The sequence below is a fragment of the Aethalodelphis obliquidens genome, unplaced genomic scaffold, assembly GCF_003676395.1.
Source record: "Aethalodelphis obliquidens isolate GAN/ISIS:26980383/991018 unplaced genomic scaffold, ASM367639v1 scaffold47, whole genome shotgun sequence".
Taxonomy (NCBI): Eukaryota; Metazoa; Chordata; class Mammalia; order Artiodactyla; family Delphinidae; genus Aethalodelphis; species Aethalodelphis obliquidens.
Window position 1 is genome coordinate 12,878,496 of NW_020837991.1, and position 26,628 is coordinate 12,905,123.

Sequence of the window (26,628 nt, forward strand, 5' to 3'; positions counted from 1 at the left end):
TAAGAAGATAACCTTATTTCCCAAATAGTGGTCTTTAATTTCTCTCCTTATAATTTCCTCAAAGATGTAATTCCATAAGCTATATGAAGCCTTCCCTAAAGGACAGAGGCCCAAATCTTGATCAGTGTCAAGTCAGTACATCCTACATTGGGTTTACCCCTAGTTGACTCAAAATTTCTTGAATGTTAAGGATCACATTTTGTCACCCAAAGTAGCATACTAGCACACTGTGAAGCAGCAATGTTCCCACTAAATTATTCCTCTCCTCCCTGAGTCTACTGTTCCTTCTGATGTCTACTCACTGTGTCTGCCACCACTATTTACTAGTGATCCAAGCCAGAAGCCAAAGATTCATTCTTGACTTCTTCAATCCATCTCGTCCATTTAAACACTAAGATCTACCTATTTTACTGCCTCATCAATTTTAGAATCTTCCCTCCTTCTTCCTGCTTTAACCCTAGTCCTCTTGCTCATTATCTCTTGATAGAACATAGAAAAAGCCTTATAGCTGCTCATTGGTTCTTTTCACTATTCAATTCTGGCTTTACATTCTAGCCAAAATGATCTATTTATGTGGAAGATCTAATCTTGACACTTCCTTTTCTGAAAAGCTGTATTAGTTTCTCCATTTAATAGTGGAAAAATAATTGAAATCCCAGATAATTTTTAGGGTTACTGCCTCTTGGTTCTTGTTGCCTTCCTTTTCTCAAATTTTATGTCTCAATAATACCAAGCTGATTTTAGTTCCCTGGGCACACACTATGCTATTTAACCCTTCTATGATTCTTCAAGCTTTTAACTCTTGCTTGGATTTTTCCTTCCTGGTTTCTTCTTCTGTGTTAAACTTCTTATCCTTTGAGGCTCAGCTCAGAGGGTTTCTCCATTAAGAAAATATTTACAAATCCCTAAAACGGGCTAAGTCTGACTCCTTTGTTTTTTCATAGAATCCTGTGTTTACTGTGATTTATTACTTAGTACACTGCATGGGCATGGTTTCTTCATCTTTCAGGGTCTCCTACAGTACCAAAAATATTTTGAAGATAAAAGGTGTGTCTTTCCTAGCTCCTCTAGGTAAGAGGTGGTTAATTCTTACTACCTAGATTCTCAGAACTACCAAGGTTTCAAGTTTGTTCCTCACCCGTTTTTTCAATTCATTGGGGCATCTCAGGTCCCTCTAATAATCCATCATTTGAAATAAGAAAGCCAGAGTCAGTTTTTTGACACTCTTAACCAAAGAATCCTACTAATCTGTTTGTGCATTTCATTTTGTAAAATTTCATAGTATAATTATCACTGATATTTCCACAGTAGGTTCCCCTACTCCTCAGAATAAACTGTGGCTTTTACTATTTGATGCTAGCTTATACACAAAATATATTATAGATATAAATACACACGTATACATATATGTGTAAATCTTGAGGGCTACAATGTCTCTTCCTTAATAATATAGTTCCACCCAGCAACATTTTCCTTTTAATGTAAAGTCCTGAGAGCAGAACTTTGTTTTGTTTCCTGATGTATCTCAGCACTTAGACAAGTACTTGGAACATAGTAGGTCTTCAATAATATCTGTCAAATGAGAGCATGAATGAATGAAATGAATGAATGAATAAACTAAATGATTTACTTTCTTACATAATTAAAAGTAGCAACTCTGAGCTAGAAAGATTGCATTTGCCAGTACTGCTCAAGAGCAAAATTTATTCTCTGGAAGATTCTTGCTTTATAATTTTTAATTTAATAGACTAACTTAGTTTAAATTTTGATGTATTTTGCCAAGATCAGTTGTAGAGTCTGAAACGTAGGTTTTAAACTCACACTTTGAGTTTTTCCTAGGCAATCTGTACCTATAACTAGCTGATAATTGGTACATGATAAAATTGGATAGAGGTTTTCATCACCTGATTCCTTCTTATATTCTCAGCTATTAGGAAAACTTGATTCAACAGTTATTATAAATAACTTTTTAGGTAGGTTTTATTGAATATTTTGGTCCCTATACAGTGGCTTTTAAAATGTGACAGAATGTTCTTAATGGAAATGACTAATAATTAAGTGGCTTTCATGCACTTTTTGAATAGTAAAGGATTTTGTTTATTGTTTCCCAGAGTCAGAAAAATTCAGCATCTAATTCCAGAGTGATGTAAGGTGATTATTCATTTTCATTAGTTAAGCATCACCAAAAATAAGATCTATTTAGCCTGAACAAAATGTGTATGTGTGTATATGAGATATATATATATATATATATATATCTCAAACATGGAATTATATAAGTAGATGTAAATCATAACCAGTCAAAACATGAGCAGACGCAAAGATATGAAAGCATGAAGGCAATTTTGAGAGGAAATGAGAAGAAGAAATAGTGCTATAAGTATTGTTATAATTGAACAGATTTTTCTTATAGATTTTGTATAAAAATATATCATTTGTATTCTTTTGAAACTAAATCTATTCACTCACCTTCATATAACCAGTCAGCAATTCCATTAAAAATAATTCCTTCTTTTCCAGAAGATGTCAGTCGCAATGAACTACTCTTTATATCAGGTTGATAGTAGATATTATTTTCAAAAATATAAATCTGGATCAGGAAACATGTAAAACAAACAAACCAAAAAACCAAAAATATTAGGAAGCCTTTTTTTAAACTTTCATATTATAGAATAATAGCTGAAGAGCTAAGTGTTTTATTATTTGCCTGCTTTCAATTTGTTTTTATTTAATGTATATTTTTATTGCTTTCAATTATTAATGGCTGTTTCTTTCTCTTTCATATAATATCCAGTTATCATTTAGAAATTACATGGTACCAGCTATTGAAGCTTTTAAATGCATATATTCGACAACAATGTTTCATCTACTTAATAATCTTTTTCTCATACCACAAAATTGGTTTGGGTTTGAGATAATATTCTGCAGGCTTAAGAGACTGACAACTGTACTAGATGTCATTTTAGTAACAGCAAACAACTCGAAAAACCTCAATTTGGGGTCTTTTACCAAAAAATGCATTGGTGATCAATAAAATAATCTTTAGAGAATGTCTCTGATTCTCTCCAGCTCAACTCAAAGATCCACTAATGAAAGGAAACACTGGCAAAATTCTTTCAGATTGATAAGTGGAACACACCTCCCTATGCCTCAGTCTTCCCTGGTAATTCTTTCCTAAATAGCATAGCAGTAATAAAAACCTTGTGCTTGAGGAGTCAAGAAAGAGTTTTAATATGAATACATTACAGTCTTACAAAATAATATCAACATCACCAGCAGCAACAACAATAGTCCCAATACAGGAACAGCAGTAGAAATTAAACAGTGTCTGTCCACAAAAAACGAACTATCTTTAATAGAGATAATTCAGGATAAAATTATTTATAATTCACTTTAAAATACTTTTAATGCCAAACATTTCAAACTGTTGGTCTGTGTGATGTGACTGTCACAGAGCCATGTTTCATCCACTTGTTGCGGGGAGCAAAATATTGTTCAATGAAAGCCAAATTGCTATCTAGATTGACATTCTACTAAGAAGGTGAAAGATGGCCTAGTGCCCATGTGTTCCAGCATGCTATAGGATCATTGCACAAAAGCAGATAGAGCAAACACAAGAACTTCTGAAATAATTGTCTGATTAATCATGAGGTCCTAGATTTTAAACCTTGATGTGCTCAGTGATGAAGGCAATCTTAATATCCAGAACATTTGATTGGTATTCTACTTTGATTCTGGTGATTTGGTAAGCACTTAACAGTGAGTGTATCTAGTTAACCATTCCACTACTACCTGTTGTTTATATTACAGGTGAGGATGACAATAAGAATAAGAATTGTTGGGGGTGGAGAGTAAAAAGATATAATAGGTGTTTAAACATGTGTTTATAATCAGGCAGCCTAAATTTAAAATCCAAATAACTTGGATAATTTGCTTAACCTTTCTGCATCTCAATCCTCTCTTTTATAAGATGTGGATGTCTCACACCTACTTTAGAGATCTGATGTGAAGAATAAATGAGATGATGAATGTAGAACATGTAACGCATGTGGCTATTGCTAGGAGCAGGGCTGACTTCACGCAAGATAATCTGGTTCAAAAATCTTACACTTTTTGCAGGCGTTACAGAATCTAATTCAAAACAAAACCTCTACAGCTTCAGCCAATGTGTAAATTATCCCAAACTATTGACTATTGGGTTGATTATATTATGACGACTATATATTAGGAATAGTTAGTAGAATAGTAATAGCAGTAGGGGTAGTACTATTAGGAGGAGAGGGGGTGGTATTAACAAATGATATTCATTGCTTTCACTTCATTTAGAAAGTTTTCAAGTGATAAGAATATAGGACATAAACTTATTATTGAAAGTATGCACGTCCCACTTAGGCAAAAGTTTGAGAACTATATCTCAGGTATCTTAAAACTGGATGGAAGTGTTTTTTTTTTATGACTTTCACAACCCCTCATAACTGAGAAATAATATTAGCTTTATGGTAGCCATTCAAGGCTTAAACTTTATGTGTTTTGTATACTACCTCCTTTTGCCTTTCACAAACAGTATACGAAATAGGCACACAAAATCGGCTTTACTTGGAGGGAATCCTCTTTTTGTACCATAACCTTCTACTAGGACTTGTAAGTAAATAGAAATTCAGATCATCCACACTCATGCTACATAAGCACATGGGACGATTATCAAAAGTAAGGGTGACTTGAGACTTCCCTGATGGTCCAGTGGTTCGATCCCTGGTCAGGGAATTAAGATCCCACATCCCACAGAGCAACTAAGCCCACGCGCCACAACTACTGAGCTTGAGTGCCTCAACTAGAGAGACTGCGTGCTGCAACTACAGAGCCCACCCACCCTGGAGCCTGCACGCCACGACTAGAGGAGAGAAAACCACACACCACAACTAGAGAGAAGCCCGCGCACCGCAAGGAAAGATCCCACGTGCCTCAGTGAAGATTCCCCATGCCGCAACGAAGACCCAACACAGGCAAAAATAAATAAATAATAAATATTTAAAAAACACTAAAAAGGGTTACTTAACCCAATGTAATATTGTTCCAAATCCTCAGCTTTTTGAAGGGAACAAACTCTAAGTCAAAACAATTAATAAAACCTCCACGATTTCAGCAGATGTATAAATGGTTTTGGATACCAAAACCATTGACCAGTAATTACATTTGTATTTGAAGAACAGATTGGATGATGTTCAAACTCCACATGAAACTGACATCTGTTTCAATGTAAAAGAACAAGCAATATGGAATCAGAATTTTAATGCCATTTGCTGAAATCTGTAATATCAGGGGATATCCACAAGATCTTTTTTCTGTGGACAAAAAATTAGTGGCTGCCTTTATGAAAATATACATTTATAGCCTTTTAAACCCTTTTAAATTACCAAAGTTTTTCCTTGAATTATATTAGCTTCAAATAATAGTTACAAACTCTCACCACTACTTTAGCAATATAGGAGCTGCAAATATTCCCAGGTACTATCTTGGCACATTGATGAAATTAAGCTGGATCCAAAGGGCAATGATCAAGGGCTACGACTAGATTTAAATCACATTGAAAATACGACAAACACTAATGCCATTTATCCTAATGTTACTGATTAAACTGTCATAATATTTTTGACGCCATCAATCAATTCCTTCAATGAGTCACCTACACAGTATAACAAATAGAAATGGATAGCTATTTGACCACTTAATTTTTCAGCTAATAGAGCAAGCTGACTAAGCAGTTTTTCAAAATCCATGGTCTTAGTACACTTACAAAATAATTCAAAATTGGTAAAGTCACAAGAAAGACAACAGGAAGACAGCTGAAATACTATATGCTGTGACAAACTGAGAAATATGTAGTAAATGACCCAGGAAATTATTCTATCAATGTGTTAATTGATATTACTCATTACCAATGATTAAACACAATATGTGTCATTGCTGTGCAGGAGGCTTTAAGAGCCAATTTTCAACTTGCTGCCTTCTCTTCCCCTGCTGCTACTCCAGTAATGCTTAAGATGATGGATGCCCCAGCAGCCAGGATTGCTGGGTGAAGAGGTATGGTACAAACTCCTTCCCCAGGCCCAGCCAACTTGTGATGGACATATGGCAATAAATGAACATTTGAGGTTAAAAGTCATTAGGATTATAGGTTTGAGAGCAATTACAATGTAAATTACCCTACTGTGACTGATTTAACCAGAGACAATGCCTAATACAAACTTATAAGAGCAGACTCTTATGAACTTTCAGCCAGTTTAATTGAAAAAGAACATCAGAATAGAACAGAAATATAATTGAATGTTAGATCTATTTTAGCTGAAATATTACTGAAAAGCTATTCCACCTTCACTGATTTGAGTGATTTTTATGATAATTTTAAATTAGAAAACTACAAATCATTCAAAAATCCCCATATGTTGTAACGGTGTAAGAGAATCCACAAAGTCACAGCCAAGTTGGGATAGTATTTGGGTTGCCTTCTACTGTGGCTTGCTTTCTGGGAAAAAGTTGTAATTAAGAAACTATCCCAGATAACATATATTACTGGCAGGGATGTGGTGAAAGGGGTCCTTTCGTATGTTGATTGTGAAAATATAAAATGTGATAAGCATATTGAAAAGCAACATGGCAACTGAAAACAAAACATATTCCATCTCATCAGCAATCCCAAATCTGGGACCTTGTCTTGTAAGAAAAACAAAAACAGAAAACCACCAATATGTACAGAATGATGAAGAGTGATATTTATTTCTGCAGTGTTTATGATGGCCAAAATGAAGGGTCAAAGTGAAAACCTATCAAAGTGCTTGCCTGGATGGATTATGATTCATCCACATCAGGTAGTAACACTCAGGCTTTGAGAATAAATTAGTGTTACATGAGTTGACCTGGAGGTGTTTCACTGAGATATTGTCAAGTGACAAAAGGCACAAAACAAGAAAATTATTTCAACATGAATCCATTTTTGTGCATCAGACAATGACAATACTAATACAAACTTACACTAGCAGGGATCTCACCAACAGATATACATTGAATGTTGTCTTTTTTTTGTTTTTTTTTTTTGCGGTACACAGGCCTCTCACTGTTGTGGCCTCTTCCGTTGCGGAGCACAGGCTCCGGACGCGTAGGCTCAGCGGCCATGGCTCGAGGACCCAGCCGCGTCACGGCATGTGGGATCTTCCCGGACCGGAGCACGAACCCGTGTCCCCAGCATCGGCAGGCGGACTCTCAAACACTGCGCCACCAGGGAAGCCCTGAATGTTGTCTTTTGGTACTCAGCCCCACACCTGCCCCCCACCCGCCATAGTCTTCTATTAGTGTGTCATCAGAAACCTGAAATCTACAATTCTAAGATTCCCTTGCAAACTAGTCTTCTCAGCTTCTTTGCTTGACGGGTTCTAGTTACTTTCTGCAAATATGAGAAAGCTGCTAGTTAGGAACTGGAAGACATTTAACCTTTGGTAGTGGCTTTTGCATGCCAGCTTCAACAATAGTGACTAAGTAGCAGTATATATATATATATATATATATATATATATATATATATATATTTTTTTTTTTTTCATACCCTTCAAATCTATGCAGTTCTCATCTTTCAACCTGCCCTAATAGATGTGAACATTCAGATAACCATATCCTTGCTTCTTTTGGCTCCTGGACCACTAACCATACTCCAACTTCATCATACTTCCTGATCCAATAGTGGCTCCAAAATTTGTGTGGAATCTTTGCCTTTTGCTTTACCAGGAACAGATTTTAATTTTTAATTATTCCAACTTATCAATTTCTTAAATAATTTATATTAAACTAAATATATATTAATAAAGTGAATTTCATGTAATATTGCTTTGGAAATAAATCACACACAAAAGATTTTGCAGTGATTTAGCATCATTATTAGATTCAGATGTTATCATTTTTAATAAATAAGAAAATTTTATCATATGGACAGTATTAAAGCACATAATTATGTACATAATACTTTTTTATCAATAAGCCACCTTGAACTCCATCACATACATAAGACATTTAAGTATTTTTTAAATAAATAAAAATGTTTGAAATATTTAAGCCATATTCCATTAATGGATATGATTCCATTGGATTTGAAGTAAACTTTTCCCTTTTAAGCAATATGCTACATTTCAGTCTAGGAAACCCTTGGAGGAATTATTCTTTAAAGACTCTTAAGTGTAAACTTATAAATAAAAGGTCCTTATTTTGATTTATGTAACAGATTCTTTTGGTAACACGAAAGAATATAAGCAGACAAAAAAAATCAGAGTATTTTGACTTTACAATTAGAATGGCTAAAGTGAAAATGAGAGCCAATAATAATGTTGCCAAGGATGTAAAGCAACTGGAACTTTCATCTCTTCTGGTGGGCGAGTGAATTGGTACAATCACTTTGTAAATATATGTAACAGTTTTTACCAAAACAGAACATGTGCATAACTGTAAAACTCAGCAACGCCATCCAAGGAAATGTATATGGATATATATCCATAACAAAAATGTATATGGATATACATCCAATATATGGACATATATGGGAACCCAATATATCAAGGAACATATATGAGAATGCTCGTAGCAGTGCTATTTGTAATAGTCAACAACTGTGTTGCAAGTTATGATAATAATTACCCTTGGCGGGGAATAGTGCTAGTGAAACTGAGCAGGACACTGTGGGATCTTCCTGGGTATAAAAGCCCTTCTGTGTCCCCAGTTTCTTGTTTGTAGAAAAAGGGCTTTAGTCTCCTAGGACTTCCCTGAGTTACAAAGAACAGACTCAAGCAGTTAATAATTAGGGAAGTGAGGGAATGAAGAAACAAAGGAAAAGCAGTCAAGAAACAATAGTTTAGGGATAAAACAGAGTCCTAGTTCCTTCTTAAGGAATACACATAACAATCTGACACATATCTTTGAGTTGTTATGCAAAAACTAAGATCCCCACCCAGGTGGAAGATGGTAACTGTATGCTGACCACAAGCACATAGAACCAAGACTGGTTGGAACCAGAAGGTTGATGATTAAGGTCCCTGAAAGATCATCCTGTTACCTCACCACCAACCAATCAGAAGAAAGTCCACAAGCTGCAACCCTCACTCCAAATGTTGTCTTTAAAAGCACTTCCCTGAAAGCCATCAGGGAGTTTGGGTCTTTTGAGCATGAACTACCCATTCTCCTTGCTTGGCACCCTGCAAATAAATGCTGTACTTGCCTTCACCACAACCCAGTGTCAGTAGATTAGCCTTGCTGTGTGGTGGGTGAGCAGACCCAAGTTTGGTTTGGTAGCACTAGTAAAGAGCAAATCAGGGGTCTTCTGGTATATGAATGATGCTCTGTTTCTACTCTGGGCACTGTGAAAATGGGATTGTTCACAAGAATCAGCTCTGCTTATTTGCTGCATTCTGTTAACTTAAAGAAAAAGGAAAAAATTATGCAGAATTTTATCAGTAATCATAATTCATTGAAAATGCTACCTTAAAGATGATCAATATTTTACTAAAAGCCACAGTATATCATTCAACTTTATAAAAATTTTGTTTCTTTGTCAGTGTGTAATAAATTCTGAGGGCCCATTTATGTAATGCAAAGTAAAGCTATGAGCACAAGTTAAATAGTTTGATTACCTCTGACATTTCAGCTTTGAATAAATCTGTCTGTGGGTTATAGAGTACTGCTTTCACTTCTCTGCAGAACCATCTCTGGGATAGAATAACTCACTCAAATCATTCATGTCACCTTTGCACTAGTACCTGACATTCTAGAGATAGAATCACTATCAGAGAACTCTCATCCCTTGACATTTGCAATTATTCATATCAGGAAACCCTTTCAAAGAGTTCTTATTTCGTAAAACCTTTATAGAACATTATGCATTCTCAAAGAAGTGAAATATATCCTTTTGCCTTAAATTCATAATTATGTAAGTCACTCCCCGATTCCAAAGCCCTTTTATCCATTTTTTTTTTTTAGGAGAAAAATGGATACCAGATAAAAGCAAGCAAACAGATAATTGAAAACCAACCCCAATCAATGAAATGTAACAACAGACTATCTCTTGGCTGTGTCATTCCCTAAACCTCATTTAGGGTAAGAGAAGACTGTATGATAAATTGATCATTTTGATAATTGAAAAATTAATTTAAAATACTTATGAGCCCCAAGAAATAAACTGCGACACACTGAAGACAATCAATATTATTATATTTAAAAAAAACTTTAATGTGATGATTTATATGTGTCAGAATGCTAGAGGATGGTATTGTCTAGTCATTGTGTACCCATTTCTTCCTCTACACCACTTTCTTCTTTTTCATTGTTCCTTCACCACTCCATCTCTTGTCTTATTACCCTTTTTTCTAGTCCTTTATCATTTACCAAATAGGTATCTGGACTGTTTACATGCTAGATGCTGTGCTAAGTTTTGGGGATATAAGGACGAGATCTTACAATCTAATGCTGCATTCCAATACAAGCACACACAAATTAATGTAGATATGGCCAGTAAAGAAAAACAAAACCAATGTATGATGACATTAATTTAGCGGGACATATTACTGCCCAATATGTGTCATAGCAGTAGAACTTGAAATGGGAAACAAGAATAAAAGCAAAAGTGTAGAAAATGGCATTTCTATCAAAGAGACATGGGATCTAATCCTGGCGGTGCTCTTTGTGAGACTGATGTAGCTGCCAGTTGCAGTATCCTAATCACAGATTCCTGCGGCATTGTAATCAAATTTTCCTAAACAAATCCTATGTTCAACAATGCCTGACCCCTCCTGGCTCCTGTTCATTTTCCAGTCCTGGAATTCCAACTTTCTCATTGGTTCTGAGAGCTTTCAGAAATCTATTTAATGAATTCATTTTCGGTTGAAATGAACATGAATCCATGTCTCTCACTTACTTCCAGGAATCCTAATTACCAGGTGACATGCGGCAGCTTAACCTTCAAAGCCTCATGGGTAAGAAAGCCCTTCACTGTCACTTATGTTGGGAGCAAGCTAAGTTAACCCCTGTTTCTTTCCAGCTTTCATCCATCCCAGGATTAGCAAAAAGCATGGTGCATATACACTTTATTCTCTGATGCTAAAACAATTTGATTTTACATTTGTATTGTAACTCCTTGTATTTCAAATGGAGACTCCAAAATTTAAAAAAGAGATTCCATGACTGAGGATTGAGGGAGATTGGAAGCATAATTCTCATATGCTTATCAATGTGTCTGTGCCTAATGCTTTCCAGTTTATGGGCATGTTGATAAGAAAACAAATTGAAAAATGCAGTAGGTGGAACCAGCCTTGGCTATCTCCCATGCACATTTTACCCACAGCTCTGGACTCTTTATTCCACTTCAGGCAATTTCAAGGCGTCCCTGGGCACAAATGAAAAATACAGGCTGTTTTTTTCAATACAAGAATATCCAAACATTTTTTACTGTATCCTCCCCACATACTGGATATGAGTAAAATAATCATAAAAATCCAACTTAGTAATGAAATGCCTTATGTCCATAATTAATTTGTTTATTCTAGTTAATGTTCTTATAAAGTTAAATTTAATTGAGCTAATGATCAACTGAGGATGAGAGTCATTTAAATTCAAGCATAACTTGAAATGCAGGACAAAAAGCACTTGAAATACTTCCTTGTTGTCTCCTTCTTCTTTTTCCCCATGTGAGAGTCTACAGAAATGATTATTCCTTGTGCTTCGTTATCTGTCTGCTACAATGGGGTATAATTAAACCCTATCTCTGATGTATGTGTAACTGTAACACAATATACCCTAGTAACTTTTTATTTTGTTGATGAAAGAATGTAAGAGGATGTTTGAAAGAGTCATTTCTGATTTTTACTAATTCATGTTTGGTGTTTGCAATAGTTTATTCACTGCTTCCCTCTCTTCAGTTCTCCTCACTTGCATCCATACAATAAAATGACAAAACAGACCCTTTCTGTCAGTGCTTTGACTGTGACATTGTCCAATTAAACTTTCAGCATTCCATAAAGAGTAAAGGCTAAATTCTTTACACTAAAATTCTAAGCAAATTGTACTGGTTAGGATTTATGCACTAATCCATCTACAAGGCAATCTCTGCCCTAGTAAATCTCATCCACTTGCCATCACATAGTACAGTTTTTGTCTGTGTTTGTTTTATTTTCTTCTTTCTTGGGGAGACACTGACACACAAAACAGAAAAAGTCTACCTTGAACAGAAAATAGACTTCCTTGTGAGATACCACTTTTTAAAAATGCTAATGTCAGACATTTCATATTATTTAAAGACACATATAATTATATATATTTACTACTTGAAATATTTTTGTTTCTTAATGAAGAAAGTTTAAAGATGAAAGAAGATGGCAAGCTACATGTATGGGGGCACACATGGAGGAACGATGGTTATACAGGTCACTTATTCATTTGCAATTTCACTATACTCCTACTACGCACCACGTCTATGAGACAATGTTGACTGAGTCTTAGTCCCTGTAGTTGATGAATTCACAGTTTAAAATAAGAAAGATAAGAAAAACAAGAAGTAATTAACAAACTACATGGTATTTGTATGACATATTGATGCACAAAGCATTATTAGAATGTGAATAAAGACACAAGACAGCTTGAATCTGATTGAGGAATAGGAGGGTCAGAAAAGGTTTCAGATGAGGCATGACATTTTGGCTGAACTTACAAGTTCAGGTGGATTTTCCTAGGCAGAGAAAGGTAAAACAAAATTCAAGTAGAGGAAATGGCATGAGAAAAGGTGGGTTTAAATGATCAGATGTTGAAAACACACTATATAGAAAAAAGCAGAAGGAATAGGGGGAGAAATGACAAGGCAAAGAGATGTGTGTTAGAGGGTGAATGAAGCCAGACTATAGATATGAAAGATTCGTTGGAGAGCTGAAGAGAGGGAAACATAAGGAGGTAAGAATGAGATCTTTCTTAACAATTATCCATTTACTAGTCATTCTGAAAAGCAGTTCTATTTAAAAACTGACTAGAATAATATTGGTCCATTTGTGGAGGTACAAAGATGGATAAAGTGTCTTGAAAAATTTTTAATCATGATCATAGAATCTTTCATTTCATTTTGAGTAAATTTAAATAATTACCCTCTATTCTTGGAGAAGCAGGAAGTGAAATGAAATCTCAATTATCTCAATGATATTGTATTATTAACAACTAAGGTATAGGATATCTCAAACTGAACCTCCAAACACCTTTCCTATATGGGTCTCCTGATTCTACAGGTATTAATACAGTAGACAAATAATATGCCCTCTCTTAAAATGGACTTCTTTCACATTAGCCTTTGGTGGGAGGTGGGTGTATTTCCAAGTTCGATGCATATAATACTTTAATGTTAGAATAGACAAAACCAAGACTAATAGAGATAGAAAATCAATGTTTAGACAGATAGCAAGATGCTTTAATAGGAAAGTCCAAATTCATCCTCCACTGATAATTTGGTATCATAACTCTTGAAGAGATATAATATGACTGAGAAGCAAATGAACAGTATGATTCTGGGCAGGGGGAGGGGGAATATCACCAGTGCATATACATTCTTGGGTTTATAAATGGAGGATGGAATAAGACAAGGTGAAAAAAATGACGGCTTGACAAACTTTCAAAACAATGTCCCTGAATAAAAGACTTTTCTGGGAATTTAAAAGTAGTAAGGAGGAGAAGGAAGATGAAAAAGAGGAGGAGGAGAATGAGAATTGAGGAAATACACCCAGAATTTACTTCCTCAAAATCATTTAGGCTGCATAGGCTGTAAGTCTGCTGTCCAGAATCCTTCATCACAGGGTTCAAGCAAAGAAGACCATCAAGCTTTGCATGGATCCCATCATTGCAGCAATTAAGTCTCCTTGCCCCAGGCTTAGTGATCACTTTCCTCACACAGACTTTATCAGTGAAATCTCTCATGTCATTTATTCCTGTTTGTATCAGACATCTCCAGATTTTAACTACTGTCACTAACAACTTATCTTCCACCATGTCATCATCCCTATAATAACACTCAATACTCCCTGGCCCTTTACCCACTCAACCTTCCATGCCCTTTTACTCTATATTTGAAAACTGGCACTCCAAAACCAACCTATTTCCCTCTACTTTGTTACTTCTCTAAGGGTTCCTTCTCCCTCTTTGCCATATCTGAACCCTGGTCTCCCTTGAGGACATCATTACCCAGGCACCCTCTCTAGTGACCCCTGCTTATTATCTCATACCTCAAGATGCTCATTGCTCCCTTTTGTTCCTTTAGAACATAATTCTTCCACCCCATTATAAAAAATCCTTTTCATATGAGGCTCATGCCAATCAGCTTTACCATTCTCTGGCTCTCAATGCAGAAAAGTAATATTCTAAAACACTAGTTATAAAAATACTAGTTCTGATAGGCATTATATGAAAAAAAAAGTTTCATGGTCTATGGAAGGGTTCAGTAAATTATGGTGCATGAGCAAAATCTAGCCTGGCCCATGAACTAAGAATGGTTTTTGCAGACCAACATGTGTAATTAATTTGATGAGAGGGAACACTTATATGGAATCCTAATTAGGTGAAAAGTTATCCCACAAAAAAGAATCTCATTCTTCTTATTGGTAGATATGTATTATAAAACATTACACTTAATTGTTATTTTACTTTGAATTACCTCAATAGAATTTTCTGGCAATGTGTTTTTCTGCCTTGTTACATTAAAACTTACATAATACTTTTGATTTTGCCTCTTGTCCTGCAAAACCAAAAATATTTACTATCTGGCCCTTTACAGAAAGTTTGCTGACCCTTGATCTGGGGTAAACAACTAAGAAATATTGAATTAAACAGTATTAGTTTCTTCCTTCCTCCCTTCCCTCCTTCCTTCCTTCCTTCCCTTCCTTCCTTCCTTCCTCTCTCTCTCTCTTTTCCTTCCTTTCTCCCTCCCTCCCTCTCTCTCTTTCTTTCAATTCAGGATCCTTCAAAGTTTGCTAATTTCATTTTGAAACACTGAAATCCACGATATTATATAACGTTTCCTAAATACAGTTGACCACAATTTAAAAAAAAAAATCAGAACATCTTACAGGCCAAATATTCTAAAACTTTGAAAAATGCAATTTAAAATAAGTCTTATTACCTTAAATAAAAAATAACTGGTAACTGTATCATTATGTGTATCCTTAAAGATCTATTATTTTCATAGCTTTCAAATTGCATTAACACTTCTCCAAGATATGGGTAAACTTTTTGTCAGCAAACTTCAGTAGCAATAATAAAACTCATCTTGAGAAATTAAACATCAAGGATTGACTCGAATTAATTGATTTAGAGCAAAATTTTCATATTTTTCTTAAAAACAGCGTTTACAATCCACCAAATATTTAGTCACCATAACATTCTAGGCCAACCAAGCCAACACTTCTCTGTCCCAGCAGATCCCTTATTTTGTTTTTCTTCACCTTTTAGATTCTCTGATACAACAAGCCAAACATCCAGAGCAAATAAATCAGATCTTCCTTCAAAGTCTTTTCAAATAACTTTTTTCTTCTGTAAAATCTCTTTATTTTTAGGGCTTCCCTGGTGGCGCAGTGGTTGAGAGTCCGCCTGCCGATGCAGGGGACGTGGGTTCATGACCCGGTCTGGGAGGATCCCACATGCCACGGAGCGGCTGGGCCCGTGGGCCAAAATCATGATTCCAAAGAAACAAACCCACTATTTCCCTCATTAAAAAAAAAAAAAATGTATGCATTCGACTAGCCTTATCTGCATGTTATTGTGCTATAACTATTGTCGTTTTGTCCAAAGTATTTCTTGGTTTATCATCTTCTGCTTCTAGATTTTAAATGTCTCAGCCGTTCTTCAATTTCACTCCAACAGAATTCTCTAGTGATTAACATAGCAGATTCTAAGGACAAACTTCTTATTCTTTAAAAACTCAAGTGCCTATTTTTTTTTTTTATAGAAAATGTTTTCTACATTTTACTAACTAAATTCTTGAAGGTCATCACATTTGGGAGTAATAAATGCTACCAGAACTGAATTCATGCTAACTGAATTGTTTAATACATGTTTTATTAACCATATGATTAAAACTGGATGAGCTACCAAGATAATACACCTTGGTTTTAGAAATAAGACCCAAAGGAACCAAAGTCTCAAAAATTTACAATGACTTAAAAAGAAAGCATACTGATTAATTATATTCACGTTTATTACTGGATGGCATTGCATATCTGCACATGTAGAAGAATCATACTAATTTTAATGGCTTTTTAATATTTTATTATTTTATGCACCCTAATATATTTTATTAGTCTCATAATGATGACTTAAGTTGTTTCTATTCTTTTATTCTGCTTTTTAAATTGTAAATAACATTCAAGTGAATTTTCTTTTTATGTGTTTGGATCTATGTGCAATATATCCACAGGATAAATTCTATATTTAGAATTGCTAGATATATAGTACTATATTTCTTATTGGATATATTCATAGCCCAATAAGAATGTGTGTGTATAGTTTATGTTTATTTTTGATTTCTAATTTAATGCCTTTGTGGTCCAAGAACATATTCTGTTTTATTCCCATTCTTCTATACTTATTGAGGTTTGTTTTATGACCCAGTGTGAGCATTTAAAAATGCCCTGTATTCTGTAATTTTTGGGTATAGTGTTCTGTAAATGTCAATTATGTCATGTTGATTGTGTTGATTGTGTTGATCAAATCTTTTATATCCTCACTGATTTTCTGTATAGTTGTTCTATCTTTAACCGGAAGACAAGTGTTGAAATTACCAGCTAAAATTTTCAATTTGTCTATTTCTCTGAGTTTCTGAAATCTACTAAAGTATATATCTGCTTTCAAACTTTTCCTGGCTCTGGAGAATTATTACTTCATGTTTCTCAGAGACTATAGTTTAGGCTGTGGTCGATTCAAAGTATCATAAAATATAGAGTTTCTTTTCACATGTTCAGTTTCTTTGTTGTTCTTAAGAAGGAAAGCAAGGGGAGAGCTCCTCTACCACACCATGTAAAGGATGCCTGGAGTTATTTCTGACATGAGGAATCTTGAAATTAATGCAGAGCACAGGTTCTCTCAGAGAGTTCTCTTCATGCCGTTTACTAAAGAACAGTAAATCACTAGAATACTGAACTTTTCCTAATTGGAATCTTTATACCTCAGGGGTTGTGTAGCATGGGTCAAATCTTACAATAAAACACTACTATAATCTTATTTTTAAAGTTTTTATTTAGACCGTTGAAGGACTATGACTTGACAGCACTGTAGGATAACCCTGTATGGTTAAAAGTAAGAATAATAGATATGCAAAAGCTTAGCTGCAATGAAACAGAAAGAGTCTAATATTTAGAAACCTTCACTGATCATCATCTATGTTGTTACTCCATTCAAATGGTTTGCTTAGCAGGAACTGTCCAAAGTATTCAGTACATTGGATTATGTATGATCCAGATTTATAGTTTAAAAATGTGCAATCTTAGAATCTCTCTGGCTCTTACTCCACAATATATTATTTAATTCAATGTTAGGAGAAGCATGAGACAAGAAGTGCTGCAGAAATTGCTATTTATGTTGGAAAACAAACAAATAGGGGAAAAGATATGGCTGTTGCATTTACCTCATTCTTACTAAATAACTCAAAATTGCTTAAATATAAGTTAAGGGAAATATAGGGAGTTTTATTACAGTGAGTTTTTATGGTTATTCTTTCTAGTACAAGTCTGCTAACACATTTTATATTTCTAGTTTGCTTTATTATCTTTTCACATTTGGAAATAATAGTAAGTTATAGTTTTCTATTATTAAAAGTATAAATAAAAGAATTAAAGCATGTGATTGCATAGAAGTCTACTCTATTTCTTTTCATATTGAGAGCTTCCTTATAGTCAGAGGGACACCTTTAAATAAAGGTCCAAATCTTGCACCAGTATATAACTCCAAAACTCCACTTGCTGGTTACTTCCTCTAGGAAACCGCTCCATCACCTCAGAGAGGATTCCCCCTGCAAGATGAGGTCCATGTTGTAGGTGTTCCCAAAGGTGAGTATTCTCACCTTTAAGTCTATTTTCTGTGAATTCCTGGAATAGACATTGTGCCTTTTATACCCGTAATAAGTAACAAGTTCATGAGATCTAGTTAGAAGTTCTATGAAATTTTATATTTCATGCTGGATTAAACCAAATGAAGCACTTTAAATCAGGATAAAGACTACCACCTCCCCCCAGAAGAGAGAAGTACATTTCTGACATTCCATCATTAAAACTGGTACTTTATATGACAATATTGGTTTCCATTTGATTTTTCTAAATGTTGAATAAAACGCTACAAACATAGCACAGGAAAAAGGCATTCTCAAATAGCATACAGTGAATTGATTTTCTTTTCTTGCTTCTTAATTATTAATATTATTATTATTACTAGATAAAAGCTTGGCAATATTTCTAATCACTCTCTAGATCTAAATCTAGGTCAGGGCTGGCCTCGCATCTGTCAGCATCTAAGTATCTTCCATTTGCATATGCTGGCACAGGTTACAACATCTTCTCTAAGCAGCTTCTCTTTTATTATTGTCAATGGAAAACCCATGCCTGCTAACTCCATAGTTCTATATACAGTTATACATGCTATCAGAATTACAGAATTTGAGCTCCTGCCTTCAGAGAGTTTGTTTACAGTCCAAGGCAATCATCAAAGTCAAGTCAACACATACTTATCAAGTGACTTCTGATAAGGCCTGTGCAAAGCCTTTAAAAGCAATACGAGTATAGCTAACAGTATGCAAGTTGCTCAGTTTTCTCCTTACATTGAAATAAGCAACACTTAATTGGAGGGAAATAATCTGAAATGTGTGCTTATAAAGGATAGTAATTTCATTTTCCATTTCTTTTGGAAATCTGAATTTTGTAGAAAAGTCATAAATATGCTGTTTAAATAATTACAAGACACTAAGATTTATATTGCACAGCAAGGCAAATTAATTTTCTTTTAAATTGTACACTGTAATTGCATATTTCTTCTTTACACATGTACACTTATACTGTTACCATATTTTACTTATATGAGAATGTATTTCCTGTCACATTTGCCTACATGATATACTAATGTAAATATACACCTGAATACAATGCAAATGTATCAGTCAAAATGGTTGAGATAGTTTAAAGGTATTTTTGTTCAATCCAAACATAGTTATCCTATTATGGTTCATCAGTTATCCCCAGTCAAAATATTGATTATAGAAAACATATTAGCTTCTTGATATTGATTTTCCTGATTCCAAACTTGAAGTGAGACCCATTAGACCTTAGGTGTGTCTAATACTAGAATATAATAAGAAGGATTGCTTTTATTATTTCCTGGAACCAAAAATATAATCATTAGATTTTGTCCTGGGTAAAATGAAAAAGTAACCTTGTTTTTCATTTATCACCACTAATGAAAATAAGTGGAGTTTTAAAAAAAGGTGCAAATTCATTTATAAGAGGAAAGGTCATCATGACAAACACTTGAGGATGTTATGGTATAAATTTTCTGGCAGTTTTCCTGCACCAATGTACTACCTAGGAATGAGCACCACACCACACACACCCCAGTGAAGAACTGACTTGAAATAGACCTTGACTCTCAATGGCTGCTTTTCTTTATTTACTTCTATGTCACCTCTGGTATGTTGGTATGCTAGGACTCTAAACCCCAGACTTTCGTTCCAAATGTACATGACACCAGCAGCAGGGAGTGAATGTGTGTGCATATGACTATGTGTGTGTGTAGTGTGTGTATGAGTATGCACATGTATATCTTATATTTGCAAATGCTTATCATGTATTTCTTGAATACATCTTAATGACAATTAAAATGATTACTTTTATACTGGAGAAAAACACAATGGCATATGAAGCAAAATCATATTGATTTTTAGTAGGGGACATGAGATTTCAGCAACATGTTTGAAAAATGCTACCTTAAACATCTGCCTTTAAACGAAGAAGGGTTAAAGTTACCCTGGAAAAGTCAATAAAATTGTTCAAAATGTTTACATTAATTAATGAAATTAATTAATTAGTTAAATTTTCATTAAATCTTAATGAAAACTTAAGCAGTTACACCAAAGAAATCGAAACTCTCCTAGAGACAATGAACCATTGCTAATCACTTAAGATTTTAATACAATTTTAAGGTAAATCTCTAGTAAGTAAAAACGTAGGTGATAGGAAAGTTTGATAAATTGTATTTGGAGAATTATCTAAACATTACGTTCTTCAAAAATATAGATAGTGAATGTAGAAAAGTGATTTCTCTAAACACCTAAATTGTGATAAATTAAGTAACACACTGGATATTTTTAAAGTTTTATGCCATCGGAAGAATGGGTATGGTGATTTTATTTTATCCTGAATAGACTGAAAAAGTACTAGCAATATTAAAGAAGGAGTCTACCTTATGTTAAGTGTTCTTATCACACAAAAAATTAAAGAGGGCAGTAAACATCTTTTGGAGGTGATGGATGTGTTTATGCCATTGAAGGTGCTGATGGTTGCATGGGTGTATACTTATTTTCATCTCAAGTTTTATAGACTTTTGTATGTATTCAATGCAAAGTACAGCCTTTTGTATGTGTCAATCTTTTGTTTTTTGTGTTTTTTTTTGCGGTACGCGGGCCTCTCACTGTTGTGGCCTCTCCCGTTGCGGAGCACAGGCTCCCGACGCGCAGGCTCAGCGGCCATGGCTCACGGGCCCAGCCGCTCCGCGGTATGTGGGATCTTTCCAGACCGGGGCACGAACCCGTGTCCCCTGCATCGGCAGGCGGACTCTCAACCACTGCGCCACCAGGGAAGCCCTCAATCTTTTATTTGTACTCAATAAAGTGGTTTAAATAAATTAAGAGTCTAAAATGATATTATTTGCAAAAATATGTAAAAACATACATATATGCATAATTTAATTTACTTGAATAAGTATTTATAAGACAATTTTTATTGTTGGACTGCAAATTTTAGATCTCAGTTTAAAACTTGATGTGTTCATCTCTTAAATATATTGTTATCTATCAAATCAGTTCTAGATTATACTAATGGCCTCTAAACCTAGCTCTCTGCCTTTGGACTCAGTTACCTACACTCTATTTTAAACTTTCCTGCCAGACCTGTCTTTTCAGGAATGATTTCTTTTCATATTATGCCATCTTCAAAACCTTCTTTGGCATCCCATTATCCATGGAAACAACTGTTAGCCTTTCATTAATTTCTTATTAAATCTACATTTTGCCTTGTGCTAAGATGAATTTTATGAAGAAGGAAGGGGGAGGAAGATGAGGGGAAGACAGAGCCAGGGAGAGAGAGAGATAAAAGGAGAGAGAGAGAAAGAGAGAGAAGAGAGGGACATTTAGCATATTCTTTCTTCTGTCTGCTCTGGAAAAGACTACAGTTTAGTGGTGGAAGACAGCAATGTAAATAAATAATATAAAATACTGTAAAAATTTGAAATAAAATAGAACAATATTAGAATCTTGAGAAGTAAGCAATTCACTTAGATGTAGAAATGCTGGAAAAATTACCAGAGAAGAGGAGGGAAAGTATTTGACAAAGAGTTCTGACGAAAAGAAAACAACGGGTATAGAAAGGGGAATCACTCGGAGCACAAAGCAGCCCTGTGTCACCCTCTGGAAATTACAGAGTTTGGTCCAGGTAGAAAAACATCTGTGCTTTGTTCTGTGATGAACTGTCAGGAGTCAGATGATGTGACAACTTAGTCACATCTTGTGTGTCACATCAATGACATTGTGTGTCATCTCAGTGACATTTCATAACCTTGTGGGAGTTGCTAAGGATCTGCATTGCTAACCATATCTCTGCAGGTGTGAATCAGAATGGCTAGCAATTGAAGAAGGGACGTTAGAAAATAAGCTGCAAAAATTTTGAGGGGAAAGATGATGAAATTCTGAATGAATTATGTTATTACATGAAAGGACAAGTGGGAATCCAATTAATAGCTGTCATTTATTGAGTGCTTACTATGCTGTGATGGCTAATTTTATGTGTAAATCTGGCTGAGTTATGGTGCCTGACTGTTTGGTCAAATACTAGTCTGGCTGTGAAAGCAGTTTGCAGATATGATTAACATTTACAATCAGTTCATTTTAAGTAAGGAATAATGTGGTTGGTCTTTATCCAATGAGTTGAAGGCCTCAGGACTGCAGCTCAAGACTGTGATATTCAATCTTATCAGAGTTTCCAGCCAGCCAGACTGCGCCCGTAATTGTTTGAGGCAGGTTCTCAATCTCTCTCTCTCTGAATACACATATACATATATAGCTATATACACTATTAATACTGTTTACTGGAAAATCCTGACTTGTGCACATTACCTATCTCATTTAAACCTCAAGCAAAACTGGGAGTAGTTATGATTTTCTTTCATTTTTAAAATGAGCAAGTTTAAGCTTAAAGCTTTCAACCTTCCATAAGTTACAAAACAAAATCTGAGCTTGAATTGAGTTTTTTCTGATTCTAGAGAGTGTATTTTAATCAGTGAAATGTTTTTTCCTTCTTATGCTCAGACTTCATCTGACTTTTAGAAGCTTTCAATTCTTACGGTAAAATTATAGATAAGGTGTATTTAACTTTTCTATATGAATTTCCATGAATTCATATAACTATATGACTTTTCAAATGTTCTACAATGAGTGATTTTCACTTTTATAAGATGAAGTTATTTTGGAAAGAAAAAGGCTACGCCCTCTTAAACCAGAATTCTTTTCAACTGAATGACTAACATAATTCTTCCTGCTTCAGTATCCACCATTTCTTTTTATAAAACATTTGCTACAGCTGAAGTGGTCTACTCACTGCCTTCTCTAAATAATACATGCTGTATTGTGTCAGGTTTTTTTCCCACAAAGTTGGCCACAACCAAACTGTTTTCCCCTACACCTATTGTTACTAAAAAATTCTCCATCCTTTGAATTCTAACTCAGACCCTCTTTATCTATAAATTATGCCCAATCTCTTACCTTTCTTCTCTATAGCCAAGGATTTATTTTACAGCAAATAAAATTAGGGAGTGAGAATTAAGGATGAAAAGATCAATTGTTCTTAGTTTATAAACACTACAGGACTCTGATTAATTTAATGCAAAACTAAAGTATTGCAGTGGCTCATCTCTGGTATAATCATATCGCTGACTTTTGCTGATGGCTTCAAATAGTGACAAAGCCTGTCATATTCACATGAAATGGACCGTTAGCCATTTGCAGAGATACACCCTTTAATTATATTGAATTTATGTTTACTTGCACAAAAAATAACCTCAACAAGAATGGAACTTATCCCAAAATTTTCCCAAATGACTTTGGAAAATGCCATGACAAAGAACTTAGGCTTATTTCTCAAAAAAACCAGTAACACCAAAATTCCTGAAGAAGTTAAAATTCAAGTGACACATTGTTTTTAATCTTTTTAAAACAGTAAAAATTAACACCTCTAAAATACTACATGCTAGATACTTTTCAAAATGCTTTGTATTTATACATTAAATACCAGAATAGCATTATTAGTAAAGCACTGTTATTGTCACCATTTTAAAGATAAGAAAACTAAGGCATGTAGAGATTAAGTAATTGTCTCAAAATCAACAGCTAGTAAGTAATGGATGAGGATTCAATCACCTGCAAAATGACCCCCATGAGAGGATCTATGATTTTTGTAAATTTTTAGTATTCTTATGATTTTCTCAAATATATTAAAGAATAAGGAATCAATAACAAATAGGAATCATTAAAGAAAATGCATACAACTAATACTACTTCCTTTAGGGTATAAAACTTATTTTGGCACAGGTGTAGGTTGCTCTCAGGCTTGGAGAAAAAGAATCATTTAAAACTAATCAAAGTTTTATACATTTTTCCTAAGGACTCTCCAGTGACAGGAACATGAAGTTATTTTGGGTTTCTGTGTTCTAACATTTTGTGTGTTTAGAATTTCCCTCTGGCCTAATGGACCAGCTCTCTTGTTGACAGCAGCAGAGTGAAGCAGTAGGACTACAGCGCCTGCCCACTTCCTGGTGCCCACTCACTACTGTCCATCAATACACTGATCCTTGACTTCTCTGAATCAGACCTGCATCTTCATATCTAGCATATCTTAGGCAGCTTCTGCTGCCACTCTTCAGGAATATCATAATGGAATGGATCTAGAGACAGCCCTACATAGGTATATTAAACACATTGTTTTAAATGTCTAAAATAGACACAGGATAAATGCAAATATACTGTCTATAATCTATGGTATTTGAACCATTGCAATATTTTTTCATTTTAAATTACTGGCTTGTTTTCTTCATAATAATTTAATCAATGATTCAACCATTTAGTGTGGATAAGGCAGTGAATACACTGTGTTATACAGGATTTCTTTATAAAATGTAACCATAAAGATGTTCAAGAAGCTTCAGGTCTAATGTCTGGCAACTTTGTATATGTTTCTCTCAATGTTATTGGTAAACCTTTAAGGTTTAAATAATCCCAGTTAAATATAGAATATAATATTTAGAATTATATAGAATGTAATATGAGGGAGGTCAAAAAGCACAGTCAAATGCTTTCATTTTACTACTGATGAAAATGAGGTGCCGAGAGGAAAAATGATTTGGCCAAAGTCACATAACCAACCACTGGCCGAGACTCTATCTCAGGCATATTCACGTCCAGAATATTTCAGGGTCCAGAAGTTTTTTAATGAAAAGATGCATTGTTTAGTTATAGTACATTATTCCACAGCCTTACTGTGATGTGAAATATCTGTTTCGCCAATTAGCTTAAGAAAGTATTTCTTAGATTTAAAAAATGGAATAAAACTAATAATATGCACTTTTTTAAGGAAAATATTTATATTTCCTAAATTATCGTAATGAAATGATGGTCATGGGAAATTAAAAAACATACCTCAACCCACTCAGCTGTTACTGAAGCAGCAATTCTAAGTAAATACAAGCAAACAAACAAAACTAGAGGATTCTAACTTCTGTTAAAGGTTAGGGTTAGGGTTGGTTGATCAGAATTATTAAAGGCAAATAAGATGAACATATTGATAAGAATATGAAGAATTTCAATTTACTAAAAGACGTATTTAAAATACATTTAACCCCCCTCATTCTTAAAAGCATAGTTCAAATTATATAATGTAAAACCTACAGAATACTAAAGAAAAAGACCATATATCCACCATCACTACTAAGGAGTTAAAGTCTTATGTACTTTAACTTATTTAACTTTAATTTATGTATTATGTAAAACATAATTATGTATTAAGATAGACCCAATAGGCACATATAAAACACTGTACCTATCGCAGGGAAAACATTTATTAAAGTTTACATTAAGCCATTAGGTCATCATTTTCTAAGTGACTATTACAAAGATCTGTTTTTGAACTTTACAAATTAGTTTCAAAACCAATTTCACATTTTTGTAAATTTAAAAACAAACATCAAAATAACACACCTGAAATAAGAATATGCAATAAATTTTTTAAAATATTCTAACTAAATACTATTAAAAGTATTACTATCAAATTGTTGGATGAAGATTAAGCACCATTTAAAGAAAATTCTATAGTTTTCCATGTTTTATTGGAACAGAAAAAGAGGACACTAACATTATACTAGAAAGGATCAAATAAATTTAAAATTTGGCTTTTTGAGAAGACAAATGTGAAATTTATAAATATCAACCAAAGTTGATCATGAAAATAAAATACTTATAAATAATATTAGGAAACAAGAAAAAATACAGCAACACATGCTAAGATTAAAAGAACACTAAGAAGTTATAAAAATATTATGCTAAAAATTTGAAAATTTAGGTGAAATGGACTTTTAGAAATGCATAAATTACCAAAACTTATTCAAAAATAAATCTAAACCTTACTGTTACAATCATAATAGAATACATTTTTAAAAATCTTCCCACAAAAAAAGAAACTACCTCACCATAACTAGGCACATTCATAGGGTAGCTAGTGCAAGAAGAATTTAATAAATTAGAAAGCAGAAAAATTGGAATGGAAGAAGCAATAATGTCATTATTAACAAATAATAGTCTGGAAAAACTAGGTGTTCGTGAGGATATGGAACAAAGGGGATTCTCACATTGTTGCTAGTAAGCGTATAAACACACAAACAATTTAGAAATCAGTTTGGCCATGTGTAGTACTTTTGAGCATGCTCAAGCCATACAAGCAAGCAATACCACTTCCTGAGCAATTTTCCCTTAAAGTTTATATCCAGGCACCCATGAGACTCAAGAACATTGTGAAGCTCAAACTGCTTTTATACATCAATCACTCTCTTTTTGAGTTTGTGATAATTCCAAAATATATGAGAAAAAAGTCTTAAGAGAACATCGTCAAGTGTAGACTTCCATCTTACATTTTTGCCATGAACAGTGCTTTAAGAATAAATAAAACATTATGTAACAGAAATTTTACAGAACTAGGCCTTAGTATTCTTGGATCTCTTCTGGGTTTTATTATTAACTAGCAGTTTAATCACACATTATAAACTTTTCTTTTTAATTAG

General features: G+C 34.2%; 1 protein-coding gene across 12 annotated transcripts in view; it reads right to left on the reverse strand.

Annotated features, from left to right (window-relative positions):
• The window catches only part of DPP10 (dipeptidyl peptidase like 10), a 1,275,593-nt gene that overhangs the window by 119,053 nt on the left and 1,129,912 nt on the right, over positions 1-26,628 (reverse strand). For all 12 annotated transcript variants that reach the window (XM_027082608.1, XM_027082602.1, XM_027082610.1 and 9 more), the window contains one exon: positions 2,470-2,590. In XM_027082608.1, the coding sequence (XP_026938409.1) occupies positions 2,470-2,590 (121 nt within the window). The remainder of the gene's footprint in view (positions 1-2,469; positions 2,591-26,628) is intronic.